Genomic DNA, 17452 nt, shown 5'->3' with positions numbered 1-17452 from the left:
ATGGGCTTCAGTCCCGTAAGGTTTTAAGTAAAGAATCGGCAAAATGAAGAAGACATCAAGATCTGTACTGGTTTTCATTTCATAAAAAAAGCACATTATTTTAATTATGAGAAAGGTCCTGAAATCGATTGAAAAGAAAAACTAACAATTTCAAAACTGTATATAAAGATGTATTTTAAGCTCATTTGTAATACATGTATATAGTAAGACCATCATCGCGTGAGTTTTGTCCGGGGGGTGGGGGGTTATTAGTATCTTGTTTTGCGCTAGCTATAAACATGATAAAGTGTACAGGTTATTTACTTTGATTTCTAGAGTAGCATTGAAGCATTTTTGTCTCAAACACTTTAAGACAACTTTCCCAGTTAAAACTGTTCATAATTTACTTCGTCGTCGAGAACGACGGAAAACAGTCCAGTCTATAAATAAAGGCCGTCTCATCAATCTATCACTGACCATGAAGAAGTGCGCCATCTAGTAGGAGAGTACATGTAATATGAATTTCTTTAAAACGAATCATCTGACTATTTTCCCAGAATTATCAGTGGCGGATCCAGGAATTTCATAACGGGAGGGCGCAGTAGAAGGCATGGGGTCTGGTGGGCTGTATTGAAACCCCAGTGGGTCCAGAGCAAAGCTCTGATTCGTCCCCGGAAGCTGACGAATTCTTACAAATAAGAGGTGTTTTTTCCTTGATTTTAGGATAATGAACATATAAGTTCTATATACAAAAAATTCAAACGGGGGGGGGGGGGGGGGGGCGCACGCCCGGCGCGCCTGTGCTGGATCCGCCTTTGATTATAATCTACGCTATTGCGCACTTGCAGTTTCATCCCAACGTAACTAGTCAGCCTGTGGGCTAACTAATAAATGACCAAATAGTGGCATGTCTCAGATATTCGTTAATCTGTAGTATTTGGTTATGAAATTTGAGAAAGTCAACTGTACATCTTGTATAATGAAGTATCGCAATTATGTCGCTCCTTGATGACGGAAACGTTTAGCACCTCTCCTGCATATACGTTCCATAGATATTGATTGATTAGTCAGGCAAGCTTTTTGAAAAGCTATTACTTGTTCGACATTAACGGTTGTCCGATTGCCCGCGGGGCAAGTAAATTCTCAGTTCGGGCAAGTGAAACTGCTCATGTACTTGTACGATAGGGCAAATGAATTTTTCTGATAGATTTTTTTTTTCTTACATTGATTTATAAACAAACAAAAAAATTAAACATTTGATTTCTACCAGAATATTGCAGCATTGTTTTTGCATTCAGAATTTAAATTCCTCGGTAGCGTTTCTAGATGATACCGTTTATTCAAAAATCTGGTCGTTCCGTGGTAGTTTACAAAAATACGCTTTCCGTCTCACAGCTTTATTTTACATTTTTATTATGAAATAAGATATTATAAAATAGTTTATTTATTCACTCACAGAATACAAAGAACACTAATTTCTCTGCGCATGATGTATCCTGATCAGAATATGTATGTTTCGAAACATGGCAACTGTTTTCCATTAGCATAGCTTAAGTTTGTCAGGGATAAAAAAAATCAAAATTCACAAAAAGATCGCACAGAAAATAATTTTTAAAAATATGAAATTTATTTAAAGGAAATATTGCTGCATGGCAATACGAGTTACAGGATAGTAAATTACAGGAAAGTGGTATACAAGTATTTACAAATGTATATGTAACATCACCGGCACGATTTTTTTCTAGCAGTTGTCAAAAACATATAAAAAGTTATATCTCACTTTATTTACAATAATAAATTCAGTTACCGGTATTTTCTCTTCTTTTTAAATTTTGGGCAACCAAATTCTGCATTCGGACAAGTCAAAGTTTGAGTTCGCTAGCTTGCCCGAAAGGCAAGTGAATCTGAAATTTAATGTCCATCCCTGATATAATGAAATTAGTGAGATACAATTTTGAAAATCTAAATTCTTTTCTACTCATGGGGATTTAGCTGGAAAGTTATTTCCATGATTACTGTTTTAATAAACACTTAGCCCTCTACCAACATGTTGAAAATTGTGGCCCCTGGGCACACGATTTATGCTCCAGGACACTCAGGTGATCGTGGAGGCTTATATATATATATATATATATATATATATATATATATATATATATATATATATATATATATATATATATATATATATATATATATATATATATATATATATCGATGTATGTTACAATGACATAGGATTAGCTCTTCTTACATACACGCACCGGGTTACCGACCCTCGACTTTGCATCAGACATCCTGAAAGAAAATTCTTAAGTCAAGCAGACTGTGATATATATCATTTTAATTCGTAATAATTTTCTGCAGAATAAAATATTATCGTCGACCAGAAGTTTACATCATAACCATACCTGAAATAAAATGAATATTTCTTCATGATACTTTTTGTTTTTCACTCAAACATCGATATTCACACTAACATTTACACAACGACTCTTTCGTTCTTAGGTATAGACGCCACTCTATTCAGCAGTTATCCTTCTTATAGACAGTACATGTAAATTTGTGACTTTTAAAAAACTTTCAAATTCAAAATTTAACTTACATGATATAAGTCATTGTTAACAAATATGCGTTAAGAACGAACAAGTAACACGTTTAAAGACTATAACCATTCTTAAAAGTGATTATTTGATGAGTGCATAGTATGCAAATAAAATATATAACATGGACATAGTGCTTAACAATAAAACAAACACACACAAGCACGCGCACACTTATTTACTTGATAAGTGAAAAAAATAAACTAACCAAAATAAATTAAAATAACAGACATCAATTCATACCAATATCAAAAAGGAATAAATAATGGCAAATTTTAACCACTTTCACATGGCATTAGCATTTAAATATATTCATAGGCTAACATCAGCTGATGAATCTTCGCCTGTAATGAGGGGAAGTCTTGTGGGTGATACGGGCCCGCACGAATCATCTGTCTCAGAAGATTCCGATTTATCAGTGGGCGGATCCACCCCTTGTTCCTGCATCTCCACCTCTCTATATGCTGGTGGCGTGTCATCATTGTCGTCTACCAACTGAAAGCTGCGGTCATACGCTTTGTCAAACTCCCACTGCAAGCTGTGGGCAAGATTAATTGATGGAATATTGGCCCCAATAGTCCCAATGGTCCCTACACTACCCAGGTTTTTCTCTATTATCTCGGAAGGTTCGGTGTTAGTTCTGTGCAATGGTGTATTTGCAGCAGTCACATTGCCATTAGAATTGAACGCCATATTGCACATTCCAGTGTTTACTGTAGAAACAGCATTTCCATGGAGAAGATCAGGCAAGCTTGCGGCGCGGTCTGATACACCGTCCGTCAGATCGTCCTCACTACGAAATCTCACCAGTCCTTCCTCGATTACGATGTGGGTATGTTTACAAGGTTGAGGACCATTCCCATTCTGTTCAACCATTACATTTTTATTCTGTTTCTTTGAACTTTTTGCATCACTAGAATCGTACTCACTATCTGAGAAACTCTTGAAATGAGAACTTCCAAATGAAGTGTTTTGGTCGTTTTCAGAATTTTCTTGACTAGAACAGCAGCACTTTTTCAATACAAAACAAAACAGATAACAAGGTTTAGAGTCATTTCTCCTATTGTATTTCATTGGTTGCGAACCAACGTATATCATTATTGCACACATGATTATTTCGAACACACGCAAAAGGAACTGGTGCACATACCATGGCCAAGGTTCTGGTACGTAACTATCTGTGAACATACGGAAGACATAAAACATTCCAAATAATTCTAAAACAATGCAGAAAAATCCACAGGCCGCTGCAACCAGTGTCACAGTAATTGCAGAATTCAGTGTTGATTTATTTTTGGATTTCTTCGGTCTTGGAAGACTTCCCATGGAACTCACTACTGACTTCCTTGAAACATCTGAAGGATACGAAATTGAATGCTTCTTTAAGGTTTTTCGGCGTTTTATTGCTGACTCACGTAATCGTCGGAAAATGAAAATATATCCCAAGAATAAAATAATTCCCCATAAAATGTAAAAGGACTGGCAAATTAAAAGCATGATTTTGGCATCTGCGAAAAATCCAACAACAAAATCTGTTGAAATGGAGAGAATGAAATGGAATGCAATTATACCAATTAGCACTGAGGACTTCTGTATTTTGGAAGACAACATTTTCATTTTGGTCGCGAGTAACAGTGCATAAAACAGAATACTAAATGCTGATGTTAAACATGGAAAGGCAGTACTGTACAGAAAGTACGCCAACACAGGATGGTAGGTTTCATGCACATTGTAAGCATCTATAAGTAAATATAATGCCCGAAGAACACATTTGAAGATGATTAAAATGTTTAGCACCATGAAGTAGTTTTTACTAAGCAAATGTTTGATTTTCCATAATCTTATAACACTTAGTAGGCTCAAAACACCAATTAGAAGAAATGCAGCTGCAAAGAAATACACAAGAATATCCCAACCCCATTGCCATTCTTTCATAGCAATATCCCATACTGGATGGGGCTCTGCAAAAGCTGCCCCCTCAGCCTCTGGTTCTGGCTCACCTTCTGGTTCAGGTGATGATGATTCTGCTTCTGGTGTTGGTTCAGAAACCAATCCTGGTTCACCTGTTGGTTCTGAGATAGGTTCACCTGTAGGTTCTGCTGTTGAATTTGGTTCAGGATGTGGCTCAGAAGTTACCTCTGGCTCTGGTGTTAATTCTGGCTCTGCTGTTGATCTGGGTTCTGATGTGGGTTCTGCTGTTAATGTTGGTTCAGATGTTGGTTCTGGTGAAGATTTTGGTTCTGGGTTAGGTTCAGGTGTAACAGCAGGTTCACTTGTTGGTTCTGCTGTTGATTTTGGCTCAGAGGTTGGTTCAGAAGAGGACTTAGGTTCTGGTTTTGGCTCAGGTGTAACCAACGGTTCACTTGTTGGCTCTGCTGTTAATCTTGGTTCTGAAGTTGATTCAGAAGAAGTTTGCTCTGGAATTGGTTCTGCTGTAGAAACTGGCTCACTTATAGGCTCTGCTATGGATTTAGGTTCATGTGTTGGCTCAGGTTCTACAATTGGTTCTGCTGTAGATACTGGTTCATGTGAAGGCTTAGGTTCACTTGTAGTCTCTGGTTCTGCAGATGGCTGAGGTTCAGATGTTGGCTCTGAAATAGGCTCCGCTGTTGAGTTTATCTTGTGTGATGGTTCAGGTTCACTTATTGTTTTTACAGTGGCTTCTGGTTCAGGTATTGGTTCTGAGGTTGTTTTTGGTGCAGGTTCTGATGTGGACTGTGGCTCACTTGTAGATTCAGGTGTTGTCTTTGGTTCTATGATAGGTTCTGAAGTTGGGCTTGTTTCAACAGTTGGTTCTGGCTCACTTTTTGTTGTTGGCTCAGGTGTAGCCTCAGGTTCTGATTTTGGAACTAAAGTTGAATTTAGCACAGAAAGTGACTGAGCTGTGACATTGACTGTTTCCTGTTTAGCTACTTCAATTGTTTCATTTACATTTTCTGCCAAACTTAAGCCACTATCTGTTCCATTTAGCCTTTGATAACTTTCACTAACATTCAGTTCTGCATTAAAGGTATCCCTCACATATCTTCCAGGTTTAAGTCCTAAATGCATCAGTAAAAGATGGCCTCTAATTTGGTTGACAACAAGGTTCAAATCCCCACCTGAGGAAATCCGAACTGAGCCACACCCATCACACCAAAACAAAATCAAAAACACTGCACCAAAGAGAGAGACTGTGATCCGTAATAGGTTCATCCTATCTATGGTTTACTTTATAATGCACATTGTTTTCAATGATGTCAGTGTTGTATAACTTTGCCATGCATTCTGGGCTAGTCATTGTTTAACTCTGCAAAAAGAAAAAAAAAAGAATATTTTAATTAATTACATTTTTAAAATGCACTCTAAAAACAATGACAATTTAAATAGTTGTTTCTGTTAATAAGGTATAAATTTCTATCCTTCAAGTTTACATAACCTAGCTCATGATTTGTAACACTATAGACCTGCTTCACTCACATTTTCTGACATTTGACAAAACAGAAAATGGATGTTGGATTAAGTTGAAAGTTAAATGCTACACGTTAAATCCTTTTGCTTTATTCTAATTAACATAATCATTTTAATTTCATAAATGTCCTTTAAAGCGACTGGATACAGGATTTGACTTGTATTTAAATGTCAAAAAATTTTACTCGGAAAAAGATGGTACATGAAAATTAGTCAAATCCGGTTCCGCAATAAAAATGTTAAAAAAGATAAACAAATACAGCATTATTTACGAGGTATTCATCTCAACTGGCATTTATCATTTACAGATTACTGACCCCTTCAAAAAAGAAGAAAAAAAGGGAGATGAATCGTAACATGATGTTACCCAATACATCATGGTAATGTCCGGTTAATGTGGACATTTTATGATGATTAGGAACTGTAACGTTAGGTTTGTTATGTGTATTGCTGGGCAGTCAGTGAACATGTCAGAGCCAGACACACATCAGATAGACACTATATCCAATAATCATGTTATGTCCACTAAGGGAAGTAAAGCAGTACTGTTTGTTGACAAGCACCTGTTTCATTTAAGAATGAGCTACAGACTACTTATTTTTTATATTTTTTTTATATCATATATATAATGTTAAAGAGTTTTTCCTAGTGCAAAGAGGGTGCCAGATGATTGCATGCTCCTTTGTCAAACATTAAGAAAATGTGGTGATACAAATTGCACTATAATCAAATGATAAAATAATCATTTTTAAAAATATTATAATAATCATATTTAATTTGTGTAACTTTGTACATCTGTACCATGGAACTGTCATCAAACAGTAAAAATGGGCATCACAAACATAAACTCTGACCTCTGTTATGCAAAATAATTGGCTCAAAAGGGATATTTCATAATAGGGGCAATAATGGGGCAAATTTTTTGGAAACATTTACAAACGAAATTTAACATGACTTCCTCAAAGTAGCACACATATCATGCATTCATAATTTTTCAAATAATATGTTCCCCTTTTTCCTTTGCATTTTAGCTCTATAATCATCATTCATTTTAACTTATCCATGCCTTGTTTACTGAAATACAATATACTGTTTTATTTCCTCTCTATAGACATGATAGAGGTTAACAGGTAATTTGAGGTTTTTTCCTTTTATCTTTTTCTATTTCTTATTTTTCCCTGTTGGCAGCAAAAAGTGGTAACTTTATGTTCCCATTAATTTAAAAAGACAAACTATATATATCTTACAATATAAATTTGATTATAAGGATATATTAAAATTACATAAACAAACTGATAAGGAAACCATGAAATGCAGTGATACATTACATATGTAAACTAAGTATATAACAGGTTTATAAATTCAACTTTCTCAGGTACGAACAATAAAAAATAGGTAAAGGAAATCAAATTCCATGCAAGTCTTGCAAAAAAAAATATACATGTCAAATTTAAAATGCTTATAATTAAAACAAGACTTGCCTGATTAAATGAAAAATTGTTTGAAAAATACATGTACATAACATATCACATATTAATAATTTTACCTGATATATAGTATTTAATTATCCAGTGTCTGATTCATCAAAATATTAGGTGTAAAAATATACTTAAACTTCCTCTTCAGTCTATAAAAACATTGGCTTGTAGCCGGTGCAAATAAAAAATCCAAGGCAAAGTTTATGGCTAATTAAAATCAAAACATAAAAAATGTGTGTATTCTCACTAGTATAAACACACAGTCATGCATCTTTTATAAGATATCTAATGACTTCAGTGAACTTTTAGCAATTAATCTTGAATGATTGATCACTGCAAGTTACCAGGAAAGAAATATAAACTTTTAACACTTGAATATTTTACACAAAAAAAGAAAGTTGATTAAAGGAATATATTTGCCAATAAATATCTACAAACCTTAATTTCTGATTTGCTGTCCTCTAGATCAAGCAAAAGCACAGAAAATGTTAATTTGCTGTCAATTTCATCAATATTGTGTATGACCTTAGGATAATTCAAGTCATAAAAGTTATTAAGAACTGACCCCTGGGCACCTGGTTTGACAGAAAAGTGAGTTATCTAATGGGCAATCATTTACAGCTAATGGGCCCAAGTCATTTAACCTTAATTCGAACACAATGACCCGTACTTTGGTAAATGTACCATGAGATACAAACTGAGAGTAAAATTTTGTTATGTAGGAAGTTTTTATAAGTTTACATATATTAAATAAATATTGCACTATTGGTTGAAGCCAAAAATCAGTTAAATATGTATATTCATGCAGTTAACATCTGGAAATGTTTAAAAGGAAAATAACCCCAGCTAGTACAATGCTTAAAGGATGAAATGTTGTTCTTCAAATGGAACCTTGTAAAGTACAATCTAATTATTACAAAAATGTAGGAGGAAAATGCTTGCACCTTTAACAAGATTTATGTGCCACACATGCACAACCAGTTAAACATAATCCACTTCAGACTCAAAGTCTATAATTTTTTTGTTGCTTAATGCCTATAAACTGAAGATTAACCGAATTATGTTTAAAGGAAAAATGGCTAATGATACAAAACTGCAAATTGTTAAACTAAATCATACCTGAAAAATGACTTTATATATTCATCCAATCAGAGAATTTCTCAAAAATGAATCAAATACATTTATAACAATATTTCTCAATTCAGAGAACACAGCTGGAGTCACATTCCAAATTGCTAATTTAACTGAAGAATGTCTAAAGAGACATTAATTTTGTTGTTGGGTTCCAAGAAAATGCACAAATACCTCCAATAAAAAGCTTGTTTCATCATCTCTGACATGTGTTTTACAAACGGTCAGCATGTCCAGTAATGTCCATGCAGGGCCTCTGGCCACCTCTTCCTATCCCATGATATAGGTCTCTGACTATTTTGTACAGTATAACAAAGAGGACCTTCCCAATAATATTCATAAAAAAGTCCCACATTACTTTATGCGAGTCATGTCCTTTGATTTATGCGGTTCTGTTACAACATTACCTGACTATACTAGCTGTCACACAACAAAGACAACAGAAAAGTAAACAATGAACAAAATAAAAAATGATATGCAAATGACAAAATGAAATATATAATAATACCAAGAGAATTATTTAAAACCTATCACATTGACATTATACCATTCGCAATGAAAAGACTTGAATAAATTGGTGGGTTACACAATACTAGCAGGTGGAATTTTAGTTCCTGATACATTATGTAGAAGTTAAGTGTACAAACAATAAGGAATTGTGTATAAAAATCAAAGAAAACCCATCTTTGCAAATAAGGAAACTCCATTAATTTCATCAAGAGTGTTATCTAAAATCGAGCATTAATTATAAAATGACATTAATTTGTCCCAATTTCCATTCTAATTTTTCTCAAAACTTAATCTTTCACTTTAAACAATTTGATCAAGTTCAAGTTCAAGTTCTTTATTTCTTTGCGTCATACGACACATCAGATTACATATATTCATAACTAAACATATATACAATATTGTAAAATATAACAATATGAGAGTGAGCATAATCAATTAATACATGTACCTGTCAACACCTATATGTAGCATATCCAAACAAATTCCACATCAAAATGAGCATGCAAATGTCCCACAAAAAATATAAAAATCAAAAATAAAAATAATATGTAGGCAATAATTTCAAAATGCTTAAAAAAAGAAGAAAAAAAAACTTACAAAACAAAGTGCCTTCTATAATAATTTCCCTGTCTTTCTCTACATCTATAATGGCATTTTTACAGCTTTAGGGGTCTGTATAATAAAAAGATCTTTGACTTCTACATTAGCTACCTACACACCATGTCTTTAACCTCTCGACCTTTCCTGTAACAAATCAACCTTATCCTGATTAAGATTCACAGCCTACTGTCTAACCTTTCACACCAATACTTATAAATCACAGGGTTAAAACTCAAACTTGATACCTTCATATACTAACCTAAAAACATACTATATTTCCTTCCTTTATTTTCTGAATAAAGTTCTGCAGTCTATTTTCAAATATAATTTTATGGCCAATTTTGATTTAAAATCATATATGATGTATCAAATACATGTACATGTATTATATGTACAGATCAGAGAAAATCTTTACATATAAATTTACATATATAGTACTAATGTTATTGAAAATTATCATTTACAAATTAAGGAAAAGATTCGATCTTTCCATAATGGACCAATCAAATTGACAATTCTCAATTTAAAATTTACCTGTGTTATAATAGGCAATCTCAGTCTAAGCTTGTCCCAGTGAATGAGCTAGTTCTATATTGCCCTAATCCCCACTATTAACACATTATATGACTGACGTAAACATCTAAAATTGTCCACCTAAATTTTCACGTCTTCTAAGTCATGTAATTCAGTACAGTTGACATCAGAAAAGAATTATTTGTCATCTCTATTCAGGACATTACATTTCCTGTTGGTGATTATATGAGATAAGGTTAATAAACTGACCGAAACACATGATGCATCCTCCATAATAAGTTTATTAATGAATATAGAAGGTGTGAAGTTACTGCAAAATATGTAAACGCATTCAAATTCAACTGACCGAAACACATGATGCATCCTCTATAATAAGTTTATTAATGAATATAGAAGGTATGAAGTTACTGCAAAATATGTAAACGCATTCAAATTCAACTGACCGAAACACATGATGCATCCTCCATAATAAGTTTATTAATGAATATAGAAGGTGTGAAGTTACCGCAAAATATGTAAACGCATTCAAATTCAACTGACTGAAACACATGATGCATCCTCCATAATAAGTTTATTAATGAATATAGAAGGTGTGAAGTTACCGCAAAATATGTAAAAGAATTCAAATTCAACTGACCGAAACACATGATGCATCCTCCATAATAAGTTTATTAATGAAAATAGAAGGTGTGAAGTTACCGCAAAATATGTAAACACATTCAAATTCAACTGACCGAAACACATGATGCATCCTTTATAATAAGTTTATTAATGAATATAGAAGGTGTGAAGTTACCGCAAAATATGTAAACACATTCAAATTCAACTGACCGAAACACATGATGCATCCTCCATAATAAGTTTATTAATGAATATAGAAGGTGTGAAGTTACTGCAAAATATGTAAAAGAATTCAAATTCAACTGACTGAAACACATGATGCATCCTCCATAATAAATTTATGTATTAATGAATATTGAAGGTGTGAAGTTATGACAATATATGTACTAAAAGGATTAAAATTCATGTGCAAGGCAAAGCTGCACAGTACAAATGAACTCTGAAAAAAAAAAAACACAACTGCACATATGTATTGACAATTATATGTAAACAATTCATAGTTTTCTATTATTAAACATTGAATGTTTTTGCTGAAATTTTGTTCTTTTACCATGAATACAGTAGTGATTCACTTTTCATTTCCACAAGTTATCTGTAAATTATGTGTAAATTCTATTTCAGATGCCAATCTCTCTGTAATGTTGGGTGAAAACTGTGTTATAGCGTATATATTTATAATAAGCTCAGTTTGTGTAAAATTTGTGAACCGTTTTTATGAACAGTTACTCAGTATTACACATCAGTATAGCTCATTATCATGGTTAAATTTTTTTCCCATTATGTCTATTTAGCAGAATGTACAAGTGGATGAGTAAATTTTATATGTACCAATATCATGCTGATATAAATAAATGCTGCCAGATGTGAAATCATGCCAGTACAATAATTGGGGGGAGGGGGGGGGGTTGAGTTGGGGGGTTAGGACAATTAAATTACTTGGCAATTTTTTATATGACATATGATATATATGACGCCTGGACTTATCATTTCACAAGGGGTCCTTTTCTGTGAATTTTTTTCATTTCTTTACATAGAAATTTTAGAACACTGAAAATCCAAAAGGGGGGGGGGGGGGGTCTGGACCCAAACCTACCCCCTCTAGGTCTGCACATGTTTAACAACCAATCAGGGACATTATTTCATATTCTAAGTGCAATAATTAAAACAAATTCAAAACTACAAGCTACTGTGTGAAAAGTCAATGTACTCAAAACTTCAAAGTTAATATATTCTATGTAGGGTAATTCATTAACTAAAAAGACTTATTTTTTTAAAAAATCATTTTTATACCTACTGGGCCAACAAATGATTCCTTTTGGAATGTCAAATTATAATATATGACTTATAATTTTATATCGCAGGTCACAAACAGTACTACTGTATTGCCCAAAGGGAAAAAAAATCAGCAAATACCCTACAGAAGGGGAAGACGGAAATGAGGGGTGAAAGAAAGACGAAGAAGAGATGATCGAGAGAGGGGGATGGAGAGTAGGAGGGGGTCCGGATTAGGTAAGAAGTAGAGAGTAGATCGATACACAATCTAATTAAAATAAGATCTAACATGCTTCCATGGTTTTTGATATGTTGTGTACGTTATCAACAAACAGGGAGTGTTTATTTAGATCCAATTTTAATTAGATTTGATTAATACACAGATAAAACTACAACTTACACATTTTAAAATAAGCAAACCTATAAACTTTTAGGAGTAGGTTCATCAAACATGAACATTTGAAGTGTATCATGTGTATGTTGAACAATTGTCAAATTTCATATGTGCATGTTCATTTAGTAAGATATTCATGCATATGCAGTAAGCAAACATAAAATAGTGCATTCAAAATTGAGCATGCTTTGTGTATGTACGTGTTTTAATTAAATATATTAGAGGGTATTTGAATTAGCGAACAAGAAGCAATGTGAAAGGCTCTAAAATATGATTATGATATGATATGATTATGCTAATATAAGGATGTTTATATTACATACAGTATAAAACATTAAATAAATGTAAATGAACATACAATTTGTACATTAAGCACATGTTGATTCTTTTTTAATTATGATAAACATGTCTTAAAACATACAAGTATGGTTTCATATACTGTATGTTTTCCAATTTTATCCATTTTTCCTTCTGAAAATTATTAAGAAAATATGCAAATAACAGTTGGAAAAAGTAAAACAGAAACTGGGACGAGTGAAATGCGAGAAAATATATGGTTCACAGATGTAATACCTATGAGTACATGGTTAATAGACATACAGTAAGATAGTGAAGATTTAAAATCAATTTATCTATTTGACAAATAATTTCTTTTTGAACCAAAAAAGTCGTTAAAACTAAATGTAATTAAGAGCTGAAAAAGTTGTCAATATGATATAAATACATCTGTGATAACTTGAACAATTGATAGACTGTCACATAATCTAAAAGTCTGCAATGTTTACCAACAAAGCATGCAGTATGTGTAGAAAAAATAAATAAACACAGTTAATAAGGAAAATCAGATACATACCATACAATATAGGAATGAACTGTACACAGGGATGGTGTATTGCTGTTGATTAAAACCCTTAGTCACTTTTCCCCAGGCTGAAAAAGAAAGCTCTGATTCAGAGTGTATACCTAAGTGTTATTTAATCTGTATATAGTACTCCTTCATTCATCAGTGTCTCATGTCCATTTAATGATATACCAATGACTTCAATTTAAATCTTATCCACATAAATAATCAATGATACTCTATTGATGTTTTAGCAATTCATTGGGAAAATCTCTTAAACGTAATCTTCACTTTGGTTAAAATCTTCTGGATGGATACACATATTTGGACAAAGGCTTAAAGCTTTTAAGCTTGTGTTAAGTGAAAGTAATTACAATTAAATTTCTACAATGTTAATATTTTTCCTCAACTTTTGACTTTGTCAACAAGTGTCCCTTCCCATTTCAAACATGATGTTATTGAAACACATAATTTAGGTTTTGCAATTTAAGCTGGAAAAAAAATTAAAACCAACAGAACTGTGATGATTTTTTCATGATTTGACACACAATATTTCATGTGTAGGTAATTCCTATCCTAGTCTGATATAAGGACCCCCCCCCCCCTCCATATAACTTCTATTCAAATGCTGTTACTTTCTACATGTATTTAGGGTATCATTTCAAAAAGCTATCTGCCTTGTATTCATTCTCATCTCATTTCTCATTAATCAAAATCACAGATATCACCAAATTACAGCAGATTTAAGGGAAACTCCAAATATTCCTCTCTGATCAAAACATAAAATGGAAAATGCATATTGGCACTATACATGTATGTTATAAAATTCTGTGAAAGTATCATTAAATTTTTTTCAGTGGTATAGGAGGAGTTGCATGATAAGAGATGGGTAGCCTCCACTGTATATTTCAAAGAGAATGGTATATATAATGTCCACTTTTTTCTTTACTGGAAACTCCAAATGTGCAAATGTGTGTCCAATGGAAACATAAACATGAGATGCACAATGCTCCTAGTTATAAAGATTTTGTGTAAATTTCATTAAATTGCATTCACTGGTGTTGGAGGGGTTGCAGAAAGGGATGGCTACCCCTGCAAGTACCGGTATTATAGATGTATGGAAGGACAGCCACCCCCATCACTATATGTATAACCCCCCCCCCCCCCCTTTCAAGCAGAGGGAATAATGACAAAGATCTTTATATATCTTCTTTTGTTGGAGGTATTCAAATGACACCATGAGACATCTATCTGAATTCTCATTTAGTATGAGATTAGTAAATGACAAAGATATTCTTATCAAATTAATTATGCTGACCATGAAGATTTTTATTATATCATAGTGGGAAGCTACAGAATTTTGTCAGAATTTCCCCACACCTGATAAAAATATCAGTTTGAAGAAAAACATCAATGGTACTGCCAGTCAGCAGTGTGAACAGAGACATCCGGCAGGACTTCTGCATTATCTCTGCAATTTCAGCAGAAAATTATACTGCGGCGCATGCTTGCCTTGCATGGGTTTTCACTTTCTGATAACTACATAGTACAGTGTAGGGTGATTAATTTCTTCACATATGATAAAAAACATATTTGCTTCTGTACAAGGACCATCTATACACTAAATAAAAAGAAATTTCTTTTTGTATTAATTTTGGACAATTCTAAGTTGATAATTTTGTGAAAATCATAATGTATAAAATTGTAAATATTGAGCTATCATCTACCGGTATATAATTTTCAACATATGTACCCTCGGGAAAACTGTTCAAAGACAGTGGAGAAAATTGATGAGCAGAAATCACTGTTGTTAATTTCAAGTGGGGAAAATATATGTGTAAATATTGTATGCAGTGGATTTATCTCAAGTGGCTGCATTGATTACAAAATGAGTAATACATCACTGTAAATTATTCAATTCACTCTAACAGAAGAGGAGAAAATGCAACAGACCAGAGCGGGATTCAACTGGGTACCCTGAATCTCCAATCAGGTGCTCTACCAACTGAGATATCTGGTCAAGTGATTAATCCTGTCTGACCACCACAAAGGTGTTCCCCTCCAAAGACACCAACCCAAGCTCTTCCCTGGCAGGTCTTTCATCTGTCAATTCCAGGGCAATGTATGGCATTGGCACCAAATGTAACAGGAGAGGAGAAAATATGATGGATCAGACTGGGATTCAAACCCAGGCCCCCTGAGTATTCAGTCAGGTGCTCTACCCACAGAACTATCTGACTACCGACAATCCAACCCATCTGACCACCACAATCTAATTTGAATCAAAGGGCAGACCACTCTAATTGCATAGAAATGCTACAGATTCAGAACTCTTTGGTGTGCAGTGTATAGAGGGTTCTTAAAAGAAAAAAGGGAAAGGCGCACATACAAGTCTTTGAACAAAAAAAATTCAAACATGCACTAGCCCCCCCCCCCCTTTTTTTTCTCTAATTGATGTAAAGCTTCGATCATCAATGCATGGTTCCTTGAGTGACTGTAATAAATGCTTAAAATTTTAGGGGATAATGGATGCATCTATATAGTCTTAAAAATTTCCAGTTCCTTCACATGTGCTCTCATGGGGAATCATCCCTCCTCTGAATGCCTTAAGAATGAATGGAGTTATAGATATATCCCGAGAAATCCCTGAAATTTAATATTTCAAAAATTTGTTAGTATTCTTGACAGCTGGGTAAATGTACATAAGTCTAATTCCATAAGGCAGTCATTACAAGACCATGTACATGTATGTGTATTATAAAGGATATCTTATCAAATCATGATCATGATGGAAACTATAGGTTTACATTTTAAGGGGGGATACTGTGGACAAATTAAAAGGTTATAATTTCATCATGCAGCTTCACAACTACATGTATTAGTACTGAAACAGATTCACTAGTCAATATCAAGACTGGGAGTCACTTTTGAAGCCTTGACTGCAGGAATCTGATAGCCATATGATAATAAGTCAACATGAAAAAACATTTATCTTCTATAAGGGTTGTACACACATCAGAAATCTCTATCATGCATGCATTCTTCTGTGTAATTAGGCTTGTAACAAAGAGATGCCACCCATTCTTCATGTTCTCTCACTAGCCTACAACCTCCGACATTTGAAATCCGTCTGCAAGTGTACAACTGATACAAATATTCTGCATACTGACCTCATGTTATCCCTAAGCTTCTGTCTATAGCTGTATACTGCCTCAGCGAGTCTCAGTCATAATTAGGTTCTGGATTTTCATAATACCCCTCCCTGAATTAAGCCATGACAGCCTGTCAAAAATAAAGGAAATAAAAAAAATTTTTGATAACAATAAATTGTCATATTCTCTCATATTTTATCTTTCTACCGTCAATTGATTAAATACATCAGATTTTTGCATATTATTATGCAACCACAGATTTTTGAAAAACATGCATTTTACATCAGACCATCTGAAAATCTAACCATAAGTCATTGACATACTATATATCTATAAAATTCATAACTTGACAAGTTATAGCAAAATAGTATTATAACTTGATGGAAAAAGTGCATATGAATCTTCAAACAATTGAAATAAATCTGATTAATTTTAAAAGTAAAGATACCTTTAGAATACATTACAATCATCACTCATATTTTCACACCCAACACATTGCATCAAGTTCTATTACAAAACTAGCTAAGCTGATATTGACAGAATATTTGCTGTGTTACCACGCTCCCTTAACTCTCTATAACTTATCTTTAACCAACATCTAATAAAGTACATAGCCAGTTTAATGTATGCTGTTCCAAGGTTATGAGCAGGAAAAATTTCATCCACCCAAATATATTCTCAGAACACATTTGATAAAGTTATACTTTCTATCATATTATTTGTTAATGAAAAGTTCTAGGATATTAATTTCTTTTTCTCCATTTTCTCACAGTGCTTTGTTATATTGGTACACTGAGGTAGTACTTACAGAAAAGCTTACCCCCTCAGAAATCTCCAATTCCAACATTCCAACATGTAAAACTACCAGTTAATAACACATCACATCA

The 17452-nt window shown here is 33.5% G+C and overlaps 1 protein-coding gene across 3 annotated transcripts; it reads right to left on the bottom strand.

Moving 5' to 3' along the window:
• Positions 1–2303: 2303 nt before the first annotated feature.
• On the bottom strand, positions 2304–17452 carry LOC133187389 (uncharacterized). Of its 3 annotated transcripts, XM_061322742.1 has the most exons (3): positions 17386–17452; positions 16584–16695; positions 2304–5871 (listed from the first exon to the last, which is right to left on the bottom strand). In XM_061322742.1, the coding sequence occupies exon 3, from the start codon at positions 5775–5777 to the stop codon at positions 2895–2897; it is 2883 nt and encodes a 960-aa protein (XP_061178726.1). In that variant the 5' UTR covers positions 5778–5871; positions 16584–16695; positions 17386–17452; the 3' UTR covers positions 2304–2894. The 3 variants fall into 3 exon arrangements, with proteins under 3 accessions (XP_061178726.1, XP_061178728.1, XP_061178727.1); XM_061322744.1 differs by lacking the exons at positions 16584–16695; positions 17386–17452 and adding an exon at positions 13426–13445; XM_061322743.1 differs by lacking the exons at positions 16584–16695; positions 17386–17452 and adding an exon at positions 8816–9006.

The sequence above is a fragment of the Saccostrea echinata genome, unplaced genomic scaffold (genome assembly GCF_033153115.1).
Source record: "Saccostrea echinata isolate AGI-Se365-2 ecotype Australia unplaced genomic scaffold, CSIRO_AGI_Sech_v1 ptg000015l, whole genome shotgun sequence".
Taxonomy (NCBI): Eukaryota; Metazoa; Mollusca; class Bivalvia; order Ostreida; family Ostreidae; genus Saccostrea; species Saccostrea echinata.
This window is presented reverse-complemented; position numbering and strand designations above follow the sequence as displayed.

Coding starts and splice junctions, on each gene's coding strand:
- LOC133187389 (XM_061322742.1), bottom strand. CDS start 5,777: ATGAACCTATTACGGATCACAGTCTCTCTCTTTGGTGCAGTGTTTTTG.